This window comes from Doryrhamphus excisus, linkage group LG6, assembly GCF_037039965.1.
Source record: "Doryrhamphus excisus strain RoL-2023G ecotype Guam linkage group LG6, RoL_Dexc_Guam_v1.1, whole genome shotgun sequence".
Taxonomy (NCBI): Eukaryota; Metazoa; Chordata; class Actinopteri; order Syngnathiformes; family Syngnathidae; genus Doryrhamphus; species Doryrhamphus excisus.
The window spans coordinates 6,803,974-6,817,303 of NC_136362.1; the positions used below are offsets into that span (position 1 = coordinate 6,803,974).

General features: G+C 45.3%; 2 protein-coding genes and 1 long non-coding RNA gene across 3 annotated transcripts; 2 read left to right on the forward strand and 1 right to left on the reverse strand.

The window, feature by feature from the left end:
* The first annotated feature begins 771 nt into the window (after positions 1 to 771).
* LOC131126600 (transmembrane protein 100-like) lies at positions 772 to 3,045 on the forward strand. The gene is made up of 2 exons (XM_058069307.2): positions 772 to 991; positions 1,087 to 3,045. Exon 2 carries the CDS (start codon positions 1,116 to 1,118, stop codon positions 1,563 to 1,565), a length of 450 nt encoding a protein of 149 aa, XP_057925290.2. The 5' UTR covers positions 772 to 991; positions 1,087 to 1,115; the 3' UTR covers positions 1,566 to 3,045.
* A 1,142-nt stretch (positions 3,046 to 4,187) lies between these two features.
* Positions 4,188 to 9,275, reverse strand: LOC144898603 (uncharacterized). The gene is made up of 4 exons (XR_013627493.1): positions 8,996 to 9,275; positions 8,852 to 8,917; positions 5,911 to 5,974; positions 4,188 to 4,952 (listed from the first exon to the last, which is right to left on the reverse strand). It is a non-coding gene; the product is annotated as an uncharacterized LOC144898603 (long non-coding RNA).
* Positions 7,414 to 9,945, forward strand: smim36 (small integral membrane protein 36). Its single transcript, XM_058069309.2, has 3 exons — positions 7,414 to 7,428; positions 7,528 to 7,989; positions 9,022 to 9,945. The coding sequence occupies exon 2, from the start codon at positions 7,605 to 7,607 to the stop codon at positions 7,917 to 7,919; it is 315 nt and encodes a 104-aa protein (XP_057925292.1). The 5' UTR covers positions 7,414 to 7,428; positions 7,528 to 7,604; the 3' UTR covers positions 7,920 to 7,989; positions 9,022 to 9,945.
* Positions 9,946 to 13,330: the final 3,385 nt, after the last annotated feature.

Sequence of the window (13,330 nt, forward strand, 5' to 3'; positions counted from 1 at the left end):
TTTTTTTACTGTCATAAATGTACGACTTTTTAACTTGTAGTGACTTTTTTCTGGTAAATTTCGACTTTATTCTCAAAATGTTTCGCCCAAAGTTGTGGTGTTCGACTTGAGTCCAGATCCAAACATGGTGGGCAAAGAGGTCTGGCTGTGTTTCTACGGTGGGAAAGTAGCAGCAACTTTGTGCCGGGAGTACAAACAATTCAAAAGGACAAACTGTGACGTCACGTCCAGCCCCCGACCATCTGTTGTACACAGGAAGCGGGGACGGCGTCCCCACAGAGACACCAACAGCATCCTCCGCCCAGAAATGGATCCGGGAAGGAAACGATTCAGCGCTCGTCCTCGGACGTTGATTCATTCATTGTGAAATCCACACCGTGAACATGAGGCCTCCGTGCATGGCAGCTGTTTGACCCCCGGGGTGGTCGACCCCTCACTCCGGATCAAAAGGCTCACCGGGTCTCCCCATCACTGACCCTCCACCCACCCCCAAGCTCCATGCAACAGCGGAACCTGTTGAGGATTTCAACATTTAGAAAAGAAAAAGCGAACAAGGCCAGATGTTCCCAGCTGGGTTCAGTAACCTGAACATGGATCCTGTTGCGTCTTGACTTTAACCCCTCAAAGAAAGCTCGGCTAGCGTGACACGCATCATTAGAGCTCATGCGTGATGAGAAATAAACAACAATCACATGATCGCCTCGGCAGCCCGACCCGCCATGTGTTGGCGCCGGCTTTGCTAGTTGAAGTGAAGCAGAAGCGTTGAAGCGGCGCATTGAAGGCAGGAAGGAGTTAAAGTCTTCCTGCTTGCCTGAGTAGGAGGTGCAGAGGGAGGGGACGAGGGGGGGTGCCCCGTCTTTCTATTGATAGTCCTGCCCGTACATCCACTGCTGCAGTCAGGACCATGCAGGACGACCTGTAGAGGCTACTTACCGAGGAGGACCACGCTCGGGTTTCTTCTGGACGTGATGAAGAGCGGAAGACTTGAGTCGTGAGTTCTTTCTTTTTCCCTCCAGAGAAAAAAAATCATCTTAACTTATTCTACTTTTGAGTTGAGCTTCAAGATTCATATCTGCTGATCACCAGCTCTTCTGTGATTGGCTGAGGGGCTCAAGATGGCCCACCTCTTCCTGGCTAGTAAGATGGTCCTGCCCGAAGATGCCACCCGGCTTCCATCCGGCGCCGCCATGTCGTTCTCCTACGAGAAGCTCGGCTGCGACAAACCCAGGAAGGATCAGGTGATGATCGCGACGACCCAAGTCCCGCACGTCAACGAGGCCCAGCTGAGCGCCGCCACCGGGGGCGCCGAGATGTCCTGCTACCGCTGCACGGTGCCGTTCGGCGTGGTGGTGCTCATCGCCGGCGTGGTGGTGACGACGGTGGCCTACACCTTCAACTCCCACGGCTCCACCATCTCCGTGCTGGGGCTGGTCCTGCTGGCGGCCGGACTGGGCCTGCTGGCATCCAGCGCCCTCTGCTGGAGGGTCCGACTCGGCAGGAAGAGGGACAGGAGGAGGGAGAGCCGGGCCGCCCTTGTGGTCAGTCAGGGGTACTGCGAGACATGATGGACGCTCAATGCCAACGCCACACCTGTCAACCTTCCGTTCCCACCAAGAAACTTCCGAAACTCTCCTTCCTGGTGCCTTCACCTTTTTATCATTTCCCATATTTTAAATTCCAGGGGGAAAAATCCTCTCCAGCTCTGCCAGTACAGCGACAATCATGCAACATGGCGTAACACATACCGTAGCCAGTAAAATCGGGCCTTCAAAATAAAAGCATGCCGGTAAAATAACACTGTTGCGCCAGTCTGCAGTCCAGTCTTTGCACCAGTTCCTGCCACAACCCAACTGCACACATTTTTTGCATTTTTTAGTATCGCATCGAAGACAGGTCGGAATTTTTTTATTTTGAAGAAATTTTCCCTTATTTTTTCTGGAAAATTCCCCTCATTTAACCTCATTTTAAAATTTCCTACAGTTTCCTCAAAAGTTGCGCTTATCTTCCCTCATTTACCATAATTTTTCTAGAAAATTTCCCAGATTTTTTCCCAAAACTCATGTTATTTTTCATCATTTTCCCAGAAATGTTCCCTATTTTCCTGGATATTTTCCCTTATTTTCCCCTCAGTTTTCTGGAAAATTCCCCTTATTTTCCCTCATTTTTTCCTGAAAATGTTCCCTATTGCCCTTATTTTCTGGAAAACATCCCTTATCGTCCCTGAAAATTCCCCTAATTTAACCTCATTTTTAAATTTCCTACATTTTCCTCAAAAGTTGTGCTTATCTTCCCTCATTTACCATAATTTTACTAGAAAACTTCCCAGATTTTTCCCCAAAACTCCTGTTATTTTTTCCTCATTTTCCCAGAAAGTTTACCTATTTTCCTGGATATTTTGCCTTATTTTTCCCTCAGTTTTTCTGGAAAATTCCCCTTATTTTCCCCTCATTTTTTCCTGAAAATGTTCCCTATTGCCCTTATTTTCTGGAAAACGTCCCTTACCGTCCCTGAAAATTCCCCTCATTTTAAAATTTCCTACATTTTCCTCAAAAGTTGCGCTTATTTTCCCTCATTTACCATAATTTTTCTAGAAAATTTCCCAGATTTTCCCCCCAAAATCCTGTTATTTTTCCTCATTTTCCCGGATAATTTCCCTTATTTTCTGATGCTACGTCTGACAGGTGTGGACAATACAGCTGAAGGCCTCGGACCAACTGTAAATAGACTACCTAGCGTCCATATGCTAGTTGACGACAGCTCAATAAGTGTTGATGCTAAATGTTTTACTGCTGCTAACGAGCAATAAGAGTAGAGAGCAACGGTACTTTCAATTGTTGATGAATTGACAAAACCTCTTAAGAGATGCAAAGCTAGTCACATTTATCATGTATCATCTTTAGCCTTAACGCTGGCGACCCTCTTTTTTAATCCATACACGCACAAATGCCAAAAAAAATCAATCCTTAATTGAGAAATGTGAAATGAATGCACTGCAATGTCTTTACCGCCGTATTTATTCATGTTTTGTACCAATAAAGTCATAACAACACAGCTGCCTGCCGTGTCATCCTTGCAGACAGCTGCTGTATTTTCTCATGTTTTGACGTTGCCTAGCAACATGAAATTATAGTTGGTGGTGGGGGGGGGTCCTGAGGGGTGGTCAGTGACGGGTAGCGGCTACAATTCATTGTCACTGCTAGTGGGCTAACTTTATCCTGACCCGAGGGCAGCGTGCTGGGAATGTGTGTGTGTTTTTTAGTCGAGGGGCGGGGGTTGGGGGGGGGGGGGGGTATTACAGTTATTACACCTTTGCAGATTTTTGGCCGAAACAGAATCAAGTATGCTCCAATTGACTGGCCGTTTTACCCAAAAAACACTTGATTAGTGTATGCCGTTAAACGCCTTTCAAAGTCAATCAGCGTGTGGCGGGAAAATCCGACATCTGCTGAGTCACATGGGGTTGCCAAGAAAATGACACATCTCGTATCGAATAGTCATGGGACACACTTTGTCCCGTATTGCTGCGAGAAAGTCACTTCTAAAGCTTTAGGACACTAGCCAACCACAGTGAGAGCCATTACCCACAAATGTCCAAAACACGGAACAGTGGTGAACCTTCCTCATCCAAGAGGTCACAAAAGACCCCACAACAACGTCCAAAGAACTGCAGGCCTCACTTGCCTCAGTTAACCCTTAGATGCATAAGTGGGTCAGACATGACCCGGTCTGGAAATATCTTTGTAATGAAAATTTTTTATCATTTCATATTCCAGGTATTCCTCAAAAAACACGTTTTGATATCATGCCATTCACATTTTTAACTTATCTTTTATACATTAAGAAATTTTTGTTTTTGTGTTACTACCCCAACCTTCCATCAGTGGGTCAAAAATGACCCGGTCAGGTTGTTTCCTTGAAATATCTTTGTAATGATTTTTAAAAAATCATTTCATATTCCAGGCATTCCTCAAAAAACATGTTTTTGATATCATGTCATTCACATTTTTAAACTTACCTTTTATACATTTTAAGAAAATTTTGTTTTTGTGTTACTACCCCTTCCATAAATGGGTCAAAAATGACCCGCATGCATTTTCTATGGAATCCAATAGGAACATTTGATTCTTATCAACTTTGGCTGTCAGGAATAAATTAAGCTAAATATAATATTAAATATCATACAAGTGATTATTCCTAACCAAAACGGCAAAATTGGCATAAAAACGCATTTTTGACCCACTTATGGAAGAGCGTAGGGTCCAGTCACTCGTGCATCTAAGGGTTAAGGTCAGTGTTCCTGACATGAAGAAAGACACCGGGCAAAAACGGCCTGCATGGTATGGTTCCAAGACCAAAACCACTGCTGGACAAAAAGAAAATCAAGACACATCTCGATGATACCCAAGAACTTTGGGAAAATACTCCGCTTGATTGCAATTGTTGCTGCTAAGGGGGGCCCAACCACTTAGAAGCTGCGGGGGGCCCTTGGAAGACACCACTCATCAAAAATACATTGAAAAGAGTTGATCCATGTGGCGGTGGCGGTCCATCTCACTCATGGATGATGGGAGCATCCCTGGAATCAACTCAAAGATTCCTGAAGTGTGTTCAGCATGGATTCTTTGTGAAGGGAAATCCCATCCTTCCCCTCCCTTCCTGACTCCCGAAGTGCGAATAAGGTGTTGCACGGTGGCGGTGTCCTCAATGCCCGACCCCCACCCTCCCACCCCTCACGCTAATCACACCCCTGACTCCCGGGCGGAAAAGGCCTGGCACGCAAAGCGGCTGGCAGTCGGCGGGATGAAAAGGATCAGCTGGAGAACAGGAAGGCGTTTGCCGCTCGTCCACGCCCGCCACTTCACCTTTGACGTCCTAACGTCCTGACTTGTGAGCCAATCGCAGTCGTCCTTCCATCTTTGTTTACGTCCCGTCACGCCGCCGGCTACGACGGCCTGTCAGGTCAAAGCTCATTCTTGTTAAACTTCCTCACGTTGACTTTATCAGCGTGCAACGTTGGATCGGAGTGAGACCTCCTGACGACGGCGGCGGCGGGCCGTCTGTGCGGCGTTTTGAGCCCTGGAGGAGGGCCACCGTGGCGGCCAGGCCCCCGCAAGGTCCCTTCACCCTGGGAGAGGCACTTCCTTCACTCCCTTTTCTCCACATCTGCTTCTTTCATCTCCTCATGTGCTAACGGATTTACTTGACGCTGGTTGAAGCGGCGGGGAGGACCTCAACGCCCCGTTTGTGTGTGCTCGGGCGCCGCCCGCCTGCCCCGACGCAGGAAGTTCACATTGTGTTTGACAAGAATGGCGGCCCGCTTTTGCACCGGTGTCATCCAAAATGTCTAAAATGGAATTTTTAAGTTTTTAATTTCAGTTTGTTCTCTCTTACCCTCTTTTAAAGTCTAATATTCACTCTATTATTATTATTATTATTATTTATTGTTTACTTTTACAATGTCTATTTGAACACAACAAAATCTATTGATATTTTACTACTTTTATATTTCATTTGTATTTTTATTTCTTCATTTGTGATATTATTAATAAGTTATTTTGTTTATCATTTACATTTGTTCATATTTGGTATCAACAGGTATTATTTACCATAATAAATTCTAATTTTAAATAACTGAAAATATTAATACACATTGATAATAAACATAATAAATAGTAAAATTTTATAATAAATACATTTTATAATAAAAATTTAAAATAAACACATGTAATAATGAAATGATCATCAATAATTGTGACTTCAATCCCACCTTCTCCGCTGCAGGTGCTGCCCATCTGCTGGTGAGGACGTGCATCTAGGTGTTGCTACTTCCTGCAGATGTTATTCTACAACATGATGTGTTTCACTGATGCGGAACAGATGCTGGCTCGTGCTAATACGAGATGCACCGACCTTTCCTCTCAACAATAAGCCTCCTAGTCAATGAAAAGCCGTCACGTGGAGACATGGAGGTGGCCTTTGGGAGAGAAAGAAAAGAAAAGAAAAGATCTGGTCTTTGTGACAAGAACATGTGCTCCTAATTCGCCCCACCACTCCTGCACTTTTCTTAATGAAAGACATTCAGACATCAGGAACCGGCTGCAGTCGGCTCAGGCTCAGGCAGACCACAACGAGGAGGCACCCCTCAAACGGGAAGCCGATTGGCTGACATGAGGGGGAGGAGGAACCTTGGTTAGCATCATTACTCCAACCAAAACGTTCATTCATTTTCTACTGCTTATCCTCACGAGGGTCGCAGTGGGTGCTGGAGCCGATCCCAGCTGTCATGGGGCAAGAGGCAGGGTCCACCCTGGACTGGTGGCCAGCCAATCACAGGGCACATATAGGCAAACAACCATTCACACTCACATTCATACCTATGGACAATCTGGAGTGGCTAATTAACCTAGCATGCACGAGGAGAACATGCAAACTCCACACAGAGATGGCCGAGGTTGGAATTGAACCCTGGTCTCCTCGCTGTGAGGTCTGCGCGCTAACCACTCGACCGCTGTGAAGCCCCAACCGAAACGTGTACTAACCAAATCTTTCCAAGACCAAAACTACTGCGATACAAAAATAAGACGAGTATGCTAAGTGACTAGCTAACAAGTCCTGTACAGTCAAAAGTTGCTTTTCCACCAATGGTACGATTTCCAAAAATGTTTGGGGGTCAAAATTTGGCCTAATTTTTCCATACACCGCCTTGGTTAACATACAATATCACTCCTAACAAACTACTGCATTTTCCTCGCTATATGACGCTGTTCAATTCCGATACACAAGATGAGGACTTTGATGGATTTGTGGGAGAAGATTCTTCAACGTAATCTTTTGCTAAATGCTGGAATATTGTTACATGAAAAATTATTTCATATTTTTAGGTGTGGCCCACAAGAGGTTAGCATGTAGGCCACACAGTCAGGAGATCGGGAAGACCTGGGTTGGATTCCCCGCTTGGGTATCTCTGTGTGATGTTTGCATGTTCTCCATGTGCATGCGTGGGTTTTCTCCGGGTACTCCGGTTCCCTCCCACATTCCAAAAACGTGCATGTTAGCTGGCACTCCAAATTGTCCATCGGTATGAATGTGGGTGGGAATGTTTGGTAAGAACTATCAGTATGGAAAACGAATGAACTGGATTAGGATGATTTTCCATAGGAAGGATTGCTTCGGTTTTGGCATTAATAAGGAAAAGGGAATCTCCGCTGTTGTTTGATTCCCGTGAACAGCCCCCACCAGCAAGGAGCGTGCTGTTAACTGATGTAAAAGTCATGTGACTCAACGGCCGACACCAAAGCAACGCTGGAGTGTGTCCTCTCGCTGGTGTCCACATGGATGCGGGGCCCCGGGCGCGGACTTGGCCGGGTCCAAACGTGGCTTAAGTTATTAAAACTGAGCAGCTTTAATCATTGGTCGGTAGAATTCAAGGTTGGAGGAGCAGCGAGGATTAATTCCCATCCAGCCTGGCCGGCTGTCGCTGCCTGATCCCTCTCATTTCATCTCTTGCTCTTTCTCTCCTCCCGCCAGCTGTCCAGCACTCGCTACCTCTTCGCCCCACCCCGTCCGCCGCCGCCGCTCGTCGGCCGTGGATATGAAGCGTCAGCATGGGTTTCATGGAATTTTACCTGGAGATTGACCCCGTCACCCTCAACCTCATCATCCTGGTGGCCAGCTATGTCATCCTGCTCCTGGTCTTCCTCATCTCCTGTATCCTGTACGACTGCCGGGGCAAAGACCCCACCAAGGAGTACGCCCCGGACAACGCGCCGCCGCCGCCCAGCCAGTCGCCAATCCGCCTGGTGGTCATGCAGAACTCGCCTGCCTCCGCTCGTTACGAGCCCAACCACACGGCCGAGCTGCAGACGCCCGACCTGAGCCGCGACAGGGGGGAGCGTGAGAAGCGGAGCACGCTGGTGTGAGGACCGGGGAGGGTTCGGGGGCGGCCCCGGACCTTTAAATCGTTTAACGGCCTTGGATGGTGCACGGCGGGTAAGAGTTTGTTTATTTTAAACTAACAAACACGTCCAAGTAAGCCTGTTGATGATAGTGGTTGCCAGGGAAACAAATTAGCTGATGCAGCATCAGGACCAATTTGGAGCACACACACTTTCAGTGAATGGAAGTGATGGCAATCGAACCTGCGTATTTGCTGCCACAATATGGATTTCTTTTAATGTTTAATAAATAAAAACAACATTTGAACTCATTGTGACAGATGCGCGTGTGCGTAATCTATGATACTTTAGCACATACACGTCACATTATTATGATGATATTATTTTTAAAAAATTGTTATTATTCCTGTCAGCTGTGTCAAAATGACATTGAATTGCTTTATTAGCATTTCAAATATGAAATTGGGATAAACTAGAAAGAAAAAAAGACTGCTTGAGTTGCATTTCTATTTCTGTCTCCCATCTCCAAAATATCTTCACATGATCATGCTGGGAACATATTAAAGTTGTATTTAACACGCATGAACAGCTTTAACATGCCTGCACCCCCACCACACCACACCCCACCCCACCCCACGGAGGTTTTACAATGTTTACATCATTTCTCAGATCTCATTTCAAACCATTTAAACGCTTTTCACACCGAGCTGTGCAATAAGAGGTCGACTCGAGGCTTGCTAGCTGCTAACATTAGCTCGCTATTAGCCCGCCAGCTAGCTACGAAGTGAGTCTAGTGAAGCTAACATTAGCTCGCTATTAGCCCGCTAGCTAGCTACGAAGTGAGTCTAGTGAAGCTAACATTAGCTCGCTATTAGCCTGCGAGCTAGCTAAAGAAGTGAGTTGAGTGACTTTAATGACATTTTTACGACATAAGGCGACACTGAAAAACGTCATACCTTCCTTTGGAGTACTACCGGGTGTCTTGGCGTTGTATGTGCGTCGCTGAGGAGCTGAGCTAATCCCTGCAACATGGAAAAGCCGTTCTGGAACAAACTAGTTTGAAGAAGTGGATACATGTCCGACACTACAACTTCACTCACTGTGTTCCTCCATACTTGTCTTCCAGGCTTTGAGCTCATCTGCCGAAAACACATTTACCGCAAATTCCAAATTTCCCTTCAACGGTGTTGAACTGCAGGTGCAGCCAATCAGTGAAGACCCCGCCCCCAACATGCGCTTTGGGACCATTCACCTGCTGGCCGACTGCTCACGTGACCGAGCAGTCCGGAAGTGAAGCGTCATGGACGTTTGCCTGCTCCTGTCACTCTTTGGACGTGGATTTGATTGGTTGTTTGGACCAGGAAGTGACCATATCTGGACGTGAACGTTTATTTGGGGAAATGTGGGCGCTTATAAAAGCGGATTTTTTTCATGATGAACACTAGGACTTTGTTGTTTGCTAATGCTAATATGTGAAAGTTTAACAAATAATATCTTCACCCTAAGTTAGCAGTTCATTCTTCATTCATGTTCTACCCGTATCCCCACGAGGGTGGCGAGCGTGCTGGAGCCTATCCCAGCTGTCTTAGATTTTTGGTTCCTGGCACGTGCTAGCTAGCTCATCAAACAACAAAGCTACCACGAATAGTCAGTTTTTAACTCCCGTATTGACTTCTCTGAGTCCAAACGAATCCCGTTTTCTTCCCGTCTTGGTCCAGAATGTTCCCATATGAAGTTGGGAAGCGTTGGGAAGGCCCATGGGAGCGTTTCTGATGGACACTCTTGGTCGCCACGTTGGTCCGCAGTGAGCAGCTTAATCCGTCTTCTTCCCGAAGCCACCAAAAAGACCAGCCTGTCCTCCTCCGTGCTCATTGGCCCAGACGCCGACGCCAGCCGCTCTTTGGAGGACTCGTGCCACCGAGGCCTCAGAGGGACAAATCCTCTTACGTAAAAGAGCCCGGCGCTCCTCATCTATAATAGGAATTGCACAATTATCCGCCTGCTCCCATATTCCATGTTTGTGGATTATATGCAGAGTATTAGCACCGTGTATTATGTGTTTGTGCTGCTTTTTTGTCATGGGGGGGGGCGGGGGGGGGGGTTACGTAAGCCTCGGCTTGTCAACACCGAGCGGCTACATGAGCCGTCGCCGCCGCACGCGAACCTCAGCGGGGGGGTAAAAAGGCGAGCGGCGGTTCCGTCTGACCGTGACGTCAAACGTAATCTCGGCGAAAACATCATCCGCGGATTCTTGCCGCTGGGTTGCGTTCACTGGTTCCAGGTGACCTTCCAAGTTGACGCACGACCTCACACTTCTTGTATGTCTTACATTTCAACTGCTAAATGACCTCTGGATGACCCCCATCATGGGGGAGTCGTTTGGAAGATTCCGAAAGCAGGAAATGAATTAAACGCCCTGATGATCACAACTTGCTGTTTGATGTTATTTTGACTTATGCGCTCTTTGGTGGACTTTTGGCTCCTATTCCACCTTAAAAACTGGTTTTTAGTACCGCGTCATGATTGGACGGCAGGGTGGCCTGACTTTTCCCAGCGAGGGGCCACATATGGTAAAAATCAAAGGCCTGCACGTCAGCTTTGTGATGTACCGCTCCATCCACTTTGTATGCCGCTGGAGCCTATCCCAGCTGTCTCTGGGCGAGAGGCGGAGTACACACTCTCACCATACTAACGTGTTCCTATACTGTAGTATTACTACATTAGGTAATAGAATTGTAAAGGTGACTATAGGGGTGTTAATTCATATCTGGAGGGCTCTAATCATGTTAAAAAGTGTATTTATAAGGCTGTAAACAGGTTTTATAACTATGAAAATATTAGCATTATTATGACAAATTTACCAAGGAATTTTATCCATTTTTTTCTGCAAAAAAACTTTATATTTATAATGACCAGATAATACAGGTCAAATGTTTTGACATGTTTATGAATGTATGCTTCATGGACAATGTTTTCTACTCAAGTGATTGGCGGTCATTGAATGCACCGTAGCGTCTACTCACGGTTATGTAGCATTGGCTTCTGGTCCCAGAAGGTCCTCGAAAGGTCTTACCACACTAGAGCCGTCCTATCTAGTCTTTGTCTCATTCCTTACCAAACTAAAGCTGTCCTATCTAGTCTTTGTCTCATTCCTTACCAAACTAGAGTTGTCCTATCTAGTCTTTGTCTCATTCCTTACCAAACTAAAGCTGTCCTATCTAGTCTGTCTCATTCCTGACCAAACTAGAGCTGTCCTATCTAGTCTTTATCTCATTCCTTACCAAACTAGAGCTGTCCTATCTAGTCTGTCTCATTCCTGACCAAACTAGAGCTGTCCTATCTAGTCTTTGTCTCATTCCTTACCAAACTAGAGCTGTCTCATTCCGTACCAAACTAGAGCTGTCCTATCTAGTCTGTCTCATTCCTTATCAAACTAGAGCTGTCCTATCTAGTCTTTGTCTCATTCCTTACCAAACTAGAGCTGTCCTATCTAGTCTTTCTCTCATTCCTTACCAAACTAAAGCTGTCCTATCTAGTCTTTGTCTCATTCCTGACCAAACTAGAGCTGTCCTATCTAGTCTTTGTCTCATTCCTTACCAAACTAGAGCTGTCTTATTCCTTACCAAACTAGAGCTGTCCTATCTAGTCTGTCTCATTCCTTATCAAACTAGAGCTGTCCTATCTAGTCTTTGTCTCATTCCTTACCAAACTAGAGCTGTCCTATCTAGTCTTTCTCTCATTCCTTACCAAACTAAAGCTGTTCTATCTAGTCTTTGTCTCATTCCTGACCAAACTAGAGCTGTCCTATCTAGTCTGTCTCATTCCTTACCAAACTAGAGCTGTCTTATTCCTTACCAAACTAGAGCTGTCCTATCTAGTCTTTGTCTCATTCCTTACCAAACTAGAGCTGTCCTATCTGGTCTTTGTCTCATTCCTTACCAAACTAGAGCTGTCCTATCTAGTCTTTGTCTCATTCCTTACCAAACTAGAGCTGTCCTATCTAGTCTTTGTCTCATTCCTTACCAAATTAGAGCTGTCCTATCTAGTCTTTGCCTCATTCCTTACCAAACTAGAGCTGTCCTATCTAGTCTTTGTCTCATTCCTCGCCAGACTAGAGCTGTCCTATTCTTTTATTTCTCATCAGACTAGGGCTGTCCTATATAGTCTTTGTCTTATGCTTTATACCAGCCTAAAGCTGTCCCGTCTAGTCTTATCCCTCACCAGACTGGATCTGTCCTATCTAGTCTGTGTTATTCCTTAGCAGCCTAGAGCTGTCCTATGTAGTCACTGTCAGTCATATCTATATCTAGTCTTTGTTCTATCCCTTACCAAACTAGAGCTGTCCTATCTTGTCTTTGTCTACCAGACTACAACTGTCCAGGATTTAACAAAACCTGCAAAACCTCTTAAGACCTGAGCAGTCCCGTTGCTGGGAATTGACCATCCTTGCAAGCGCATAGCTGCGCACGTTTACTACAAAGCTCGTCAAAACGTGTTTGTGGTTTAAATGACGATAAACATGACGATCCCGACCATTGCCAGCTTGTTGCGGATCCTGGCGTCTGCCGTAGCAAACCAGTGCTAAAACTAGCATGGTTCGGGCTGGTTTTCGGGGTTAAAATGTATGCCACATACCGTGTTTAAAGATGACGTTTAAAAGTGATTAAAAGAGAAACATGGCATTTCAGCGAGCGGCAGAGCACATTTAAATCCTTATGCCAGCTGCCTTTTTCACCCGCCGCTAAAAACGCAGCGGGATTAGCAAAATATTCTCATGCGTTTGCTTCCACTTTGACAAAATGGACTTATGTAAGGACATTTGCAACTTAGCCAGAGCAAAAACACCGGGACTAATCACCAAAAAAACGCTCCACATGTTGAGGATGAAAGTAAATCAAATATACAGTTCTGAGAAAAACACCCCAACATTCATTTGAACACAAACAAATGAGCTTCTAGCTCTTTTAACGGTCATGCAAGGGTGCTGCCACCTGCTGGCTAGCATTCTCATTGTTCAAATTAATAAAAAATGTCTATAATAATGTCTAAAATAATAAAATATGCATATTTCAGCAACTTTTATGTATTATTTTAAGCATTTCCCAGCATACAAGTTGCTAAAATAAAAATAAATACAAATACAGTGATCCCTCGTTTAGCGCGGTTCATTGGTTCCTGAACCCACAGTGATAAATGAATTTCCTCTAAACAGGATTCTTTATTTGTAAATGGAATTTCCATATTTAGAGCATAGGAAAGCTATTTACGACCTTCTAAATACTCTTGACCTTTACTCAATGTAGTCCACATAATAAGACAAAGTATGACTTAAGTAAGAATTCAAATAAATTCATCTTCCAATCATATTCAATGGAACTCAAACACCATCTCTTGATGTATTACACTTTTAGAGCAAAGAGACTCAAACAGGAATA